General features: G+C 41.6%; 1 protein-coding gene across 15 annotated transcripts in view; it reads right to left on the bottom strand.

The window, feature by feature from the left end:
* Positions 1-3,304: 3,304 nt before the first annotated feature.
* The window catches only part of PTPRK (protein tyrosine phosphatase receptor type K), a 658,422-nt gene continuing 646,187 nt past the window's right edge, over positions 3,305-15,539 (bottom strand). For all 15 annotated transcript variants that reach the window (XM_082251915.1, XM_082251914.1, XM_082251916.1 and 12 more), the window contains one exon: positions 3,305-4,454. In XM_082251915.1, coding sequence (XP_082108041.1) covers positions 4,401-4,454 — 54 coding nt within the window. In that variant the 3' untranslated portion in view covers positions 3,305-4,400. The remainder of the gene's footprint in view (positions 4,455-15,539) is intronic.

Consider the following 15,539-nt stretch of genomic DNA (forward strand, 5'->3'; position numbering starts at 1 on the left):
TATGTGATTTACTACTTTTAGTCATTAAAAGTTAATCTTCTATTTCTCAAGATTCCTAAGTGATACAGTCATTCTAAAGCATATTTCTGTTCCGTTTGAAGGGGTCTATCATAATCACCAAAAGGCCTTTCAGTAAGCAAAACTTTGGAAAAAAATTTATTGACCATTGAACCTAGATGGGCACCCAAGAATGTGTCAACAGGATCAAGGTGACAACAGCAGTTCCATCCTTCTCCAATAAAACCACTGACAGACATTTCTGACAAACTTCCCTCTGCCAGTAAAATAAAACTGTAAAGTTAAAACCCCTGATGATTTAAGCAGCACAAGCACTACTCAGTGTTCTAAAATGATACCATGATTGTATTATTATGGTATTAAGCACCAAATGACAATAAGGCTCCTTTCTTACACGCTTTCCAATCAGGTCTGCCCATCGGGATTTTCAGGCAGAGCTGATCGAAAGCTTCATCTAGCTCTATTGGGGGGCAGATGTAAACAGACTTGTATGCATTTACATCTGCCTACCTTTGCGTATATGTCCAGAAAATAAAAAATGGAAAAGGGCTGCTTACTTTTCTGTTTTTCAGGATCCTTAAAATGACAGATTGGAGGTAGCCTTATGTAAATGGACACAAATACTTTTATATCCAGCCAGCCATAGAGCTATCATGGGTCTTCAGATGTCTGTTGTCAAAATGTGGATTGAGACTGAACGGGCACAGATGTCGCAAAACATCTGCCATGTAGGTAACTAAGCCTGTGTGAAAGGACCAAAGACCAGAGAAGTTACTAACAAATACATAAGGTAGTTTTATCTTTTCCTCGGCTCTATACCAGATCTGGGGCCTATTGTCAGAGATTTTCTAATAGGTATGAACAGGTTTCTAAATAAGCCCCTTCAACTACCAAAATGGAGTTTGCCACTGTCATCCAGGTGGACAGAAACTGATCAAAAACCACAAGCAACTTTTCAAGTTCAAGTGTGGTTTGTAGAGGGACAAATACACTATATTACCAAAAGTATTGGGATGCTTGCCTTTACATGCACAAGACCTTTAATGGCATCCCAGTCTTAGTGTGTAGGGTTCAATATTGAGTAGGCCTACCCTTAGACACTTTAACAGCTTCAACTCTTCTGGGAAGGCTGTCCACAAGGTTTAAGAGTGTGTCCATGGGAATATTTGACCATTCTTCCAGTCTCCGCTCTAATTCATACCAAAGGTGTTCTATTTGCTTGAGGTCAGATTTCTATCGGGATGTGCAGGCCAGTCAAGTTCCTCCCCCCTAAACACGCTCATCCATGTCTTTATGGACCTTGCTTTGTGCACTGGTGTGTAGTCATGTTGGGACATAAAGGGGCCATCCCCAAACTGTTCACACAAAGTTAGGAGCATGAAATTGTCCAAAATTTCTAGGTATGCTGACGCCTTTAGAGTTCCCTTCACTCGAATTACGGGCCAAACCCAATGCCTAAAAAACAACCCCACACCATAATCCCCCCTCCACCAAATGATTTGGACCAGTGCACAAAGCAAGGTCCATAAAGACATGGATGAGCAAGTTTGGGGTGGAGGAACTTGACTGGCCTGCACAGAATCCTGACCTCAACCCCATAGATTATCATCTTTGGGATGAATTGGAGTGGAGACTGCAAGCCAGGCCTTCTCGCCCAAAATCAGTGCCTAACCTCACAAATGCCCTTCTGGAAGAATGGACAAACATTCCCATAAACACAATACTAAACCTTGTGAACAGCCTTCCCAGAAGAGAGGAAGCTGTTATAGCTGCAAAGGGTGGGTCAACTAAATACTGAACCCTACAGACTAAGACTGGGATGGCATTAAAGTTCATGTGTGTGTAAAGAAAGGCATCCCAATACTATTGGTAATATAGTATATATTTGAGCTCACAATTTACTGAAAATACTAAATGAAATAAAATGAGAAAGGAAAAGTCATACATGTGTCAGAAATTTGGATTTTAAATTCTATATTACACACATACAGATACATACACCAGTTAGTAAAAGTTCATGTCATTCCAAAAGGATCTATCAAGATTGCATTAATCTATTCATCAATAGACAAATGGCACCCTAAGATAAAGCAAAATACTTGAAGTATAAAGGTAATAGACAAGGCAAAAGGGTAAGGCTCCATGTACACGGACGCTGGAAATGGCCGTTTAGGAGCAGTTGGGCGTTTTTTTCAGAAGCCCCTGAACGCAGCTCCATGTTATCTTATCTGTCCATGTACACATGGTCGTTTACAGTCATTTGCAGGCAGTTGCGTTCAGGGACTTTTTTTAGAACGCAATTATTTGCGTTCGAACGTGTGTTTCCCGGCGTTTCAAACGCACAAATGCGTCTGAACGCATCTGAACGCGTCCGAACGCGATGGCCCGCGTTTAGCGTTCGTGTTTCTCAATTTTAAAGGGGAATAATTTTTTTGACCTCTAGGAACGGTTCTAAACGCAAAAGCCCGCTAAACGCGGGTGCAAACGCGACCTAACGGACGTTTCAAACGTCCTAAAAATTCCAGCATTCAAAGGGACTTTTAACAACGTCCCGTGTACATGGAGCCTAAGAAAAGGCTTTTTATTTTCGTAACTTTACAGGTCAAAGGACCATATGCCACCTCACATCTGTGGTCAACTATACTCTCAGCTGGGTGTCCTGCAGGCAGATCTGACTTTCTCTTTGTGTGATCAAATACATACAAACTTAAAGTGATACCATCAGAACGGGAAAGTCAGCTGAGTTTCTATTCATTTCCATATATTGTGAACATTTCGACAGTAGCTAGGGATGCACTTGGGGGGTAGCTGAACGGGGAACATTGTTTTTAACATAGAGTTGACATCTTAGTGTCTGAGACACCTATTGAAAATAGATTAAATCCTGGCATGGAAATGTATTAGATGATGCATGAAGCAGTGTAAGTGGATGGTAAGCGCCAGAGGCCAGCTACCCTCCTATGTCTCCTGTATGTATGTGTTTATGTTTATTCTGAAGGGGATTGCACATAACTGAGTATAAGGTAAATACAGTAAACTGTCTGACATAACACAGTTGCGGTCTGTACTGTAAAGTATTAGTGGTTTGTCGAATGCTTTCACACATTACTTGGAATTTCAGTACACATATTTGGGCCCAGATACTTTAGAGACCCCTATACCACTACACAATCTGAACGTATAAAAATGTTCACATCAATCACAAAATATAATATTAATAGCACGTCATAGTAATGCCAGACCAGGAAGGAATGCTCCTTTTAAATCATGGGACAACTCACACACCTTGAATAAGATATTTATTTATTTCAAATTGATTTTCCGAGAGCCCAAAGCTTACAGTCCTGTAAACATCAAGAAACACATTTCGATACAATGTGCCAATCATAGGTGTTCATTACCTGGAAAACGACGTTTTAACTTCTTGATCTCCCATTCGGAATTTTTCTAAAATGTGGCCCAGGGCTCGGATCTAGCTTTGTAAGCCTTGATTCCCATAAGTTGTGAGAGTAATTTGATCCATAGGTACAAGTCTTTGTGGAAAACTTTACATCACTTTGGTCCGGCTTTTAAAGATGGTCCAGAACCAGTCAGTCACATAAACTTGAGTTCACCAGTATGAGCACAACAAAACATCTTCAAAACATTGCTCTTGGGTTAATGCAAAAAACAGATGCCTCTTACTTACACTCAATACATACAAAAATAAACTGCCGTCAATCTCAGCAAAAAGCTTTCCCCAGGAAAAATGACTGTTCCTTCAGCCGTCAAAAGAAAGGAATGTAAATAAGCAATAAATACAGAGTGTGCTTCTCCATATTGACATATTTACAATTGACTCTTTGGCTTATGTTAGGGATTTTTTTTTCCAAAATAATATATATGGTATGATCCAGCCATCAACGTATGAAAAAAATAGTAAGCCAAGTACAGATTGGTGACACTTAAAATGTAAAGAGAATTTACCGCCAAAGCTGCACGGCTTTCCTTTGCATCTTTTTCAAACAAATTTGAATAAAAAAAAAAGAGAGAATACTGCCACATTGTAAATATAGACACATGCAACATATTGGCTTTAAAGTTGTCTCATGAGACGGCTGCATATACAAATACATACAAATCCTTGTGATGTAAAGACTTGTCCTGCTTCTGCCTCCAGCACTATATGTGATAATGTGGCAATAAATCCATCAATACTCTATACAGTCATAAAAACAGTTCAAGTTCTTTTTATGAAGATACAGAAAGTCATAAGAAAAATACTTTCTCTTCGTTGATTTTTTTTTTTCAGTTTAAAACTTTTAAGGTCCGGTGTAAAAATCCCCCTTTGCAAAGCTGGAGTAATATCTGTCCGAACATTAGGTGCAGGTTGGCATATCCAACTATGACGATTCAAGGTATTCTAATGAAACATCATAGCAAAAACGGTATTGTTCCTGTTAAAAACAAAAAGAAAAGAATAGTAGGTAGCACATTACAACAGTTAGCAATTAAGAACATTGATAAAAATGGGATTTTTGCCTTACCGTAAAATAAATGTTTCTGATGTTTATTGACGGACACAGCTCCTGATCTTCCTAACCATTAGGTTATACTGCCCCCTACAGGAGTAGGACACTAGGCAGAAAAAAGTCTGGCTACGCCTATGGGCAGTCCCAGTTGGTATACTCCCTCTCTCTGCTATAGATACTCAGTTTTGTTACAAGCAGTGTCAGAAGAATTACAACTCCACAGAGGTGTGGGTGCCGTGTCCGTCAATGAACATAAGAGAAATGCATTTCACTGTAAGAAAAAAATCCAATTTTCTCTTTCATTAATTGACGGACACAGCTCCTGATCTTCTTAACTATTGTGACGTCCAAAGCAGTGTTAACCATGAGGGGAGGGAACAGCGAAAAAAAGAAACTCCCAAGGCTAAACTATAGCCAACCCAGTAAACAGGAGCTTAACCAAAACAACTAGAGCTCACCTGAAAAAAAAACAGTACACACTCAAAGAGGACCAGGTCCTCTAAACAGCAGCCTGCAAAACCTTACGGCCAAAGGAAGCATCCGCAGATGTCAACACATTCACTTCATAGAACTTTGTGAAAGTGTACACCGGCGACCAGGTTGCCGCCTTGCAAACCTGCGTCACTGACGCCTGATGACGGAAAGGCCCAGGAGGCACTGAGCGCCCGAGTAGAGTGCGCCGTGAGGTCATCTAGGGTAGCATCAAACAGGCGACCTCCTTGAAAGGGAAGATCAGTCAAGGCCTTTTTAAAAGTCTGGTCCACAGACCAGCATTTAAGCCAAAATACACGCCGAAGGTCCACTGCCGAAACAGAGATCCGAGCCACTAGGGGAGCCGTATCCAAAGAGACATCACAGATAAACTGCAGCCCCAGCCCCTGGACCAGCTGGTCCGCCAGAGTCTGCGACACCAAGGCAAGAGTGAATATCGGCCTCAGTGCGGAACCAGCCAGGGTATACATAATGGGGGCCACAGCCTCTGCCTTCCTGTCAGCGGATCCTTAAAGGCAGGGGACTCTTTAACCTGAGTCATGGTTGCCTTGTTTAATCTGGAAACCGGAGGATCCACCACCGGTGGAACAGTCAACTTCTTAAAAAGGGATTCCTCATAAGGGTATCGCCCAGAAAAATCGCTTAGGGACACCAAGGGGACGCTTTGGCCATCCCCACTATTTAGTGACAATTCTGTCAAAATAGGAGAGGAAAGGCAACACCTTTTCCACTCTGGATGGCTTTTGAATGCCAAAGGGAACCTGCGCCTCCGCCGCACCTTCAGCTGCGTCCTCCATCTTTAAGGTCTCATGCACCGCTACAATCAGTGCGTCTACCAGCGCCTTTTCATACGCGGTAGCAGAAGGGGAGGAATCCTCCTTACATTCCAGGGATTTAAGGCGCCTGGCTGCGGACACAGCAGAAGGCCAATGTCTGCGGCGGCCAAATCCGATTCAGGATCTGATGAGACAGATGAAGCAGGGGTAGGTGCTTTTTGCCAGCCTGTCGCCCAAAAACCATCTCCACCGGGGACACCAAGGACTCCAGGACCGCCGTCAGTGCATCGATGGATGAATGGGACCCAGAGGGCCCCGCAGCCTCAGAGAGGGGAACAGGTGGGGGGAGATGTGCTCCAAAGACTCCATAAACCACCAGGGAGACCCCACAAAAAAGTGTAAAACACTGCTAAGGGACAACCCCCACCGCTCTGGCAGCCCACCCAGTTGCCAGCCACAGAGCACCAATCGATTCTCAGCAGAGGTAGAGAACCCCATGAGACTCACCACCCCGCAGAAACCAGGCACCGCAGCTACCAGGAGAATCTGCACAAACGTTGGGCAGGAAATGAAAATATCCAGGAGTCGGCACCAGGGGATGAGGAGGGGCTGAAATCGCCGCCCAGAGGGCTCCACTGTCATGGCTGCCGCTATTTTCAATGGCAAAACACTGAAACATGGTGGCCATGCATTAAGCACACAGGCTACAAGAAAATGGCACCAGGAGGGATCCCTAGGCCTCAGAAAATAGCACAGGCAGGAAGGGGGGCCTTGGCAGTAGCCCCCACCAGGTACAGCCCCCCCCCCCCAGTTGCCTATCACCCAGTCGCCGGTGGCGCACCCCTCAACCCCACTGCCAGCACAGCAACCTTCCTCAACCTAGGCGGTTGACCAGGCAACCCCACAGCTCCAGCATCAGTGGAGGGGGGGGGGGCGTATGGGGCGGTGAAATGTCCCACAGGGTCCATCAGACCAATGGGGGGTGCCTAACGGGAAGGAGGGAAACCAAGGGGTCCAAACGTCCCATGGAGGGGCCCACGTCCACCCCAAAACCCTCCAGGGGAGAGGGGGGACAGTTACTTACCATACAAGGAACCAGGCGGGCAACGCTCCAGACAGAACCTACTTGCCATTGAAATGGGGGAGCTGTCAGCCAGAAGGAACGCTGCGACTCGGGCCGAGACCCGGTCGTATGCGACCTCGCAAGGTCTTTAACTCGCAGGCCAGCCCCAGTGCGGCTATGTCGCGGCCAAACTAGCGTGGAGCTGAGGTCCGCACGCGCTCGCTGGCAAAACTGGGGTGACCACTGGATCTAGATTATCCAGCCCGTCGCCCAGTCCGGCAGTTGATTGTAGATCTCACTGGGAAAAACCAGGAGAAAAAAAATTCTATCTAAAAAGAAAAAATTGCCAGGACCAGAGATCCCAGCAAAGAATTAGGTCCTTACTCCTGACTAAGCAGAAAAAAAAACTATAGCAGAGAGAGGGAGTATACTCCCTGGGACTGTCCATAGGCGGTAGCCAGACTTTTTTTCTGCCTAGTGTCCTACTCCTGTAGGGGGCAGTAAAATCCAATGGTTAAGAAGACCAGGAGCTGTGTCCGTCAATGAAAGAAAGAGAACCTTTTACAATGACCACTAGTAGAATCTAAATAAATGTGTTAAAAACAGAAACTTTTTACTCAAAAGATCTGGGAGAATTCATGCAGTGTACAGATGCCTAAACTAACCAGCATGATACGACCTGCCATGATTTAACCACAAGATCTTTAAAGTGCCATTAATGTTTCTCTTGGCATTTATATTTATAATAATAAAGATGGCCTTTATCAATATTGTGCACCTTTTCTTTCCCTACCTTATATATTTTGATAAATACCAGGTTGATCCTGCCACTTCTAATGTCCTCCCTCTTCTCAGTATCAACAAAATAGAAGCTAAATATGTGGCTGCTGTGCTGCCACACATTCTGGGCATGCACCACAAAGTCTTTTTAGTGCCCTTACTACTCTTTTGGAGGTGCCTCTCATGACATTTTATATCAGCTGGGGTGGGTGATTCCAAGGGTAGAACTGTGGATGCCAGCCTGATGTAAGAAGCCTTTACCTGGAACCACAGATGCCCCTCCCGCCTGCGAGTGGAAAAAAAACACTCAGTAAAGGGAGACAGAGGCTAAGCAGTGCTGAACTTATTCAAACTTAAGTCACATCCACCGAGGGAGGGAGAAGGGAACCAGGGGGAGGAGGTTCTAAACAAGACAGTCCGGCCCACAAACACAACACTAAGCCCTGGGCCTCCCCGTACAGAGACAAAGCATTGCCCAAGACCTTTCTTTCTTTAGGCACCTAAACAGGAAAGGTATGGCTCAATTTTTAAAGTATCATAATGCCTTTATCCACCTTATATTGCACCCAGGGTTTCCACAATCAAAATTAAAATGGCTATATACAAACTTTGTGTGTCAGGGGGTGGGGTGAACTAGTGACTGGATTAAATTTTCATCCCAGTGTTTACTTTCGGTTTTCCTTATTTTCTGAACAGCCTTAGGACTATAGGGCCCATTATTAAAGCAGTGGTATAGCCCTATGGTCTTACCACGGTCATACTAAAGTTTTGATTAAATGGTATTTAACTTCCTCCCGGATTTCCAAATACATTCTAGAGAACTCCCCCCATTGAATTGCAGGTTGTGAGCAGGAGAGAACTTTGTTACATATACAGTGGATATGCCCTGAGGCACAGAGGCTGTGGATTAGCGTTTACTCCCTAAGACATACAGTTCTTGAGTGTAAACTGTGTAAGGATCCAGTTGAGGCCTTGCCAAATATGCCACCTCCAGTACTACATTGTAAAACAGTCAAATTAATTGGCTTCTTTTTAATTCAAACAAACTATTGCTAAACAGTACAATGATCAAATAAATATTGACTGCCATTTCAGAGGACAAACATAGTACATTTTTGAAAATTGGGACCCTATGGATAAATTATTCGCAACCTGATCAGACATCGTTACATGTCTGACTTTTGGAAATATTTCATAGGCATATGTGGTTCTGTGGTCCCGGGGATGGGGGATCATCTCCTCCTTTATGTAGTGTACCTTACCCACGTCCTTCTCTAACTTATTTTCCATTTTCAATTTCCCTCCCTTTTTCAATTCTTTTCTCTTATTCTTCTTTTATTGTTTCTTTGTTCTAAGGCCTTTTACCTCTGCTCAAGGGCTTTTGTTCTCTTTTTCTTAAGAGGAAAATTTAGTAAATTTGTCATTTGCTTACATGGACTTTACACATAGACCTGCAGTAAATTTACTCTATATCTATTCTTCAGGTGCAGCACTGTATACACCTACACACTAAAACCAATGTGTCCTATGTGTCTATTACCCTTAAAAAAATAAACCAAAAAAACAACTTTTCTGCATGCTGGAAGTTCTTTACATGTTTGTAGGTCATATATCAAGGTGAGCGTATAGTGTTAAAAGGTGAAGGACACAGAGACTCCACTGAAAAACATTGATGTGGACAACAATATTTCAAAGAAGACTTTCATTGAGGGACTTTTGCATTAGGTGGTTTTACACTTGGTGGTATTTAGATTATAAAAATAATTTCCAAAAAGCAAAAAAGTTTTCCTTTGGTTTCTTTTTTGAAGTCGTTTGTAGGTTAACGGACCCATATGACACATTGGTTTTAATGTATAGGTGTACGCAGTGCTGCATCTAAAGAACAGACAATTCATTTGGAGTACTGTACGTGGGATACTAGTTGATGCTAACAGCAGAAATAAGGACACTGAATATGGGTAACAATGGAGTAACATATATATTAAGCAAGCGTTCTCACATTATATTAACACAGTGAATTTACTCTGGTCATTTTTTTTTAGGATTTGCTATACAGATAACATTTTTCTTTCTAACCTGCAGTATCATGACTCCTCCTTTATGAGGCGATTTGGTTTATATCTGTTAAATGTACACATTTGGGCTCTAACAACTGGGCAAGACTGCACCTTTTGGAAAATGGGCTGTCCAATTATGTTATGTATTGTACACATTATATGTATGCATATAACTTTATTATTACTTTTATTTTTTATTTAAATTTTTGTATTACAAAACATTTAATAACTATATTGAACAGGAAAAATGAGTGAAGGAAAAAAAAAAAGACCAGAAGAAGATCTTGGTCACATGTGATAGACAGTGGGAGTTCTGTAATACATCTCAGTCTCCACACCATGGCCTGCATTTTATAAATAAGCTGGCTGAAAAAAATGCAGATTGAGGGGTACAGTAACATAGTGGAGTATAGCAGAAAACGGTGATAGTGATATCGGCTGTTCATTATAAATGAACCAACAAATGACATTGTACATAATAATGACTACAGCTCTCTCATGTGACCATCTTGCTGACAAAAACTGTGGGTAAAGCTAAACCCCAGCAAAACTTTTTTTTTTTAAATCAGAGTAGGTATGAGTCAGAACCATTGCCCAGCTTTTATTGCTGCCTGTGTTATAACTGAGGCAATGTCTCCTTGATTCCAGTCCTGAGGGATTAGAGGGCGTAGGAGTCACCAAGAAAGAGAACATACAATAAAAACCTTACAGATGTTCCAACCCTTCCTCAATCTATTAAATGTGTTTTGCTGCATTCTCTTTCTGCATCAGAAAGAGATCCCATCACTTTAACACTCAGTCATGGGAACGGAAATGCCAAAAGATTTCGCTGAAGGGAACACAGACAGAAGTCCTAACCATTACCATCTTTGTATAAAACAAAAAGGTTTGGTCTAATATTGGTCTTAGAAGATAGTGGTCTTTCTAACTCTGGCATCTCATTCTGTATATAGCAGTTTACTAAATTATTAAATGTGCTACCTGGAGTTGTCCTAAGTTGCTAAATTTGAAGGGATAGTAAAACGTGTGAGTCTACAGCCTAGTGCTTTGTGCATTCAATATGGTATTGGATAGTTTTAGCTCTGCCTCAGGAGCTAAAGCATTCACTTAAGGTAAGTATTTAAGGTATTTATTGCAGTACATGGGCTGTCAAGTAAAAAAGTAAAATATGAAGCTCATCAAAACTATGAGTTACAAAAGGTTAGCTAATCATTGTTCACAGCTATCAAGAACAAAAAAAAAAAAAGTTAATGAAGCATTTGGAATGGGCTTCACTATGATAAAAATGTGCCACAGATGTCAACACAAATTAATACATCCATGATCACCGCACTACCTATATCTAGATACATTTCTTAGAAAAATGTGTTCAAGTGCGTGTCGGAAATGTAAAGTCATATTTTTTTCTCTGCTATACTGCAACAGTATGTGTAAATCACATTACCTTTGACTTCACAGCCGAGCGGCATCATAAAAATGAGTTAGTACCTGATCTTCAGCAGGCACAGTGTGTTAACTTCAGCACGGTTAGTCTTGGCTCGTGGATATAACAGTATGTGAGAACGAAGCACGTTTGTTAATGTGAAAGCCAAGTTTTCTGAACAAGTCAATAATGGACAGAAATAAACACAAACTGCCTTCTCTATTGATTTATCTTAGTGTCTGTTTTATTACTGACAGCATGCTTCCATATCCATTTATATCCACTAAAACCTGAAAGTTTGTAATTTTAGAAGACTAAAATTAATTAAAAAACTTAATATATATATAAAAAAAAAAAAAAAAAAAAAAAAAAAAAGGAATTCACCTAAAAAGAAGGCCAATGATAATCTAGTAGTAAAGGGGGATAGATAGATATGCCTTCTTACACAGCCGTAAAATGTAAAGAAATGGTAAAAACACAGTTTTCAATAGGAGTCGTCATCACCAGAAGCAAAAATGTAGGTGCCCCATGGGGTCTTTGTGCACATGGCTTGTGTCCCCCATTTTAAATCCAAGCAGTGAAAGTTAAACAATGGGGCGGCACAGTGGTGTAGTGGTTAGCACTTTCACCTAGCTGCAAGAGGGTCGCTGGTTCGAATCCCAACCACAACACTACCTGCCTGGAGTTTGCATGTTCTCCCTGTGCCTGCGCGTGTGTTTCCTCCGGGTACTCCGGTTTCCTGCCACACTCCAAAGACATGCTGGTAGGTTAACTGGATCCTGTATAAAAAATTGGCCCTACTGTGTATGTATGTGAGTTAGGGACCTTAGATTGTAAGCTCCTTGAGGGCAGGGACTGATGTGAATGTACAATGTATATGTAAAGCGCTGCGTAAATTGACAGCGCTATACAAGTACCTAAAATAAATAAATAAAATAAATATTTTTCGGTCATTGCTGAGCCCAACCATTCTGCAGTGCTCTGTCTCCTTATCCCTTTGAATAGCAGGCTGCAGAGTAGAGGAAAGAGTGAATGACTGCAGCAGGAGTAAATGGCTTTAATTCACAAAAACACAATCTCATAACAACACAAGCCAGGTACTATATTTGGCTGCCTCAATCAAGTGTAGGGGCAGCTGTGTGCTATTGTCAGCTTGTGTTTTTGTTAAAGAAAGCCCTTTCTCGAGCTGCACCCATTCACAATACAAACTGACAGTTTCCACTCCCTCCATGTCCCTGAACATTAGGCTGTAGATCCAGTCTCTCTGTACACTAAAAAACCTCTCAGTTGATCTGTGTTGTTGGATAGCTAGGCGGGCACCACAGCTTGGCAACCCCTGCATAGATTCAGAAAGGAGAGAAGTGCTATGTGCACAGGATCCCCTGAGCGGTTTACAAGCTGTATGTTCTTCTGATAATAGATCTTATTTTATACCAAAATATTCTATGGAGTTGCCCTGGAAAATATTGTTTGCATACTACATTTTTGGTGCGATAACCTGCAGTTAACTCATTGAGGTCTCTCACAATGCACATAACAATGCCTCAAAATAAGCATGTGTTAATGCAAATTAAAACACGAATCCAGTGAAAGCGCACAGCCGCATTGTTTTTGAGCTTATTTATGACTCAATAACATGTTTAGATCACAATGCAATAGTGTATTTCACAATACATGAAACTAATAACTGCATACTGTTGCAAAATCCTTAGCATAGTCTCTGACTACTAAAATGTCTGTAGCACAACAACATGATAAGTAATGGTGGGCAGCTACAATGCCACACTAGAAAGCACTTGGAGTGGCAATGGCAGGAATATAAATCAGGGATGGATTCTATCCCTAGGCACACAACCTTTTGCACTCTCTGCTAGGATCACTTTTTATACAGAGTATTTTTTATTCCTACTCCTTCCCAGAATAAATAAAAAAATACTCTGCATAACAATAAACCTAGCCCGGAGTATAAACCAGAGGGGCCTAGGATAGTTTTAAGCTGTAGACAGAGGGGGGCATTCTGTTGGCTTTGCTGCTAGGAATTAAAGGCTGTCTATGTCCCTATCAATGAGATTTCTAATTTCTTATCTGTCAGCTATCACCTAGAAAAGTAATTTATTTATTTATTTAATTCTTTATTGCTGGCTATGCCCACTTTGGGGGGAGGATTTTTTTTTTTTTTCGGTCTGGCACCTATTATACAGACAGGAGGAGGAGAGATTTCCCCTCGCATACCCAAATGTGGCCACAGACAGCTCATTTACAGATGTTCTAAGCCTTTCACTTGGTATACGAAACTAAAAAAAGGCTAGCTCCTCCCTTCTTCCATCGAGGAAGTACAAATCCACCTCTTGATGTACTGGCTCTAGTTTCTTCTCGCAGTGATCAAGGTTACAGATTAAAATGTTCACAAGCAATATGCAATTAGATTGAGCACTGTTTAGAATTTTTAAACACACAGTATATATATATATATATATATATATATATATATATATATATATATATATATAACCTATTAACACTCTCTATAAAAAATTATAATTAGAAAGCAATTATCCAAACAAACATGATTTCTCATTAACTGCACAGCTCATTTGAGAAATGTTTGCTTTGCAGCATTTCCATAATTTGCCTTGGTTTCCTTATTTCCTCAGCAAAAGTGATATATGCTGAAGATCCTAGGGGACATCACATTCTGTGCAAACAGTACATTACCATGAATTGATGAGCAGTGTTAAATATGGATGAATTGTTGAACTGTAATGTACAAGGCTTTAAGTGCATTTTTTTCAAAATAAAAAGGTAAAATAAAGAATTTATTTAGAAACAATTCAACTATTTGATCTAGATATTTCTTTAACTGCATTTCCAGAATACAGATGAGTTATATTGTCCTGGTTTCAAAAAAATTCCCTCCCTGATAATAGTGCACTGTGTCTTCTCAGATGCTCCAAAACGGATCATATTTATGACATGCAACTGATATTACTAACCTCATATATTTATGTGTGTCTACTGTGCTCAGAAGATTGAGGTCAAACATCTTGCAGTATTATACAGGCCGGATGTAAACAAAGGCCATCTGCTAATGAACTAAAATTTTTTCTCAATATGGCTACCAGAGATTTTATCAGCTATAGCATACTCGAAAATGGGTTAGAACTACTATAAACAAAAATTTGCATTTCCCTTTTTGATTTTCCTCACAATAAAAGGCTCCATGTCTGACTGAAAAACATTTTGCCTTTTCTTCTTATCAATCAATTTGATACTTCGACCTTCAGGCTGGGTTCACACTATTGCGAATTGTGCAGGCTTCCCTACATCCAATTCGCATGTCAGGAGATTGTGACAGGCTCTCTTTAGAGCCAGTTCACATATTTCCTGAGCAGCTCCGTTGCGAATTGCACAGGAGTCCTGTCTGTCTTCTGGTCCGTTTCAGGTCTGAATTTAGCCAAAGATTCGGACTAAAATCGAACCTGAAATGGTGAACAGGGACGCACCGGACCCCCTGCTGTAAACCGCTCCGTCCTTCAGTGTGAACCCACCCTGAAGCCTAAAATTCTTGACCCATGAACTATTAACTATTGATGTTGTCTAGCCCAATGTTGTAACTTTGATGTCTTCTGTAATAAATGTGATCAGGCATAGACACAATGCTTGTATACTACCTTCAGAAATCTAGGAACAAGATCTGCAACAATGCCTGCTTTAAAAAAGAGTTACCATCAAACATGGTGAACTTCTGGTTAAACCACATGCTCCACACATGATTACATTTTTTTGGACAGAATAGTTGAACATGGTAGAAAACCCTCAATTCTTGAAATCCCACTACTATAGCTGTAAAGGTAATAGATCAGCTTTTATATGACAGAATTTTCACTGTAGTGTTGACTACACTGTTTAACCTAAAATTCAGATTAATGGTGTGCAATAAAGTAACGCTACCACCAGTGTTGGTAGTAACTGCGTTTAAGTAAACGGCGTTACTTAACACAGTTACTTTTGAGGGTAACGAGTAATCTATCAGATTACTCATTTTTTCCCTGTAACGCCGCTGCCGCTACTTTCGGCTGCGTTGCCGCAATTACATCTACCGCCACTAGATGGCAGTAGATGTAATTGTATTCAGGGTCGGCAAGGTGTCTGCACACGGACACTGGTGTCCGTGAGCGGTCCTTGCAGTGTCCGCTGCGCCGAAGCTAGTAGACTCACTCTGCTCGTCTGCTGATGCGATCGCTCTGGGGCGGAGCCTCAGGCCTCCCTCGGGTTGTCCGCTCCCGGCTCCTGTTCGGCTCTAGCTCTTGGCAGTGGCACCGCCCACAAAGTGGAGACTGGAGAGAGACCTGCATGCACGGCTGCGCAGTGATCTCTCTGTGACTGACTGTTTAGCGCGGGAGAAGAACAGGAAGATTG

The sequence above is a fragment of the Pelophylax lessonae genome (assembly GCF_965119305.1).
Source record: "Pelophylax lessonae genome assembly, chromosome: 3".
Taxonomy (NCBI): Eukaryota; Metazoa; Chordata; class Amphibia; order Anura; family Ranidae; genus Pelophylax; species Pelophylax lessonae.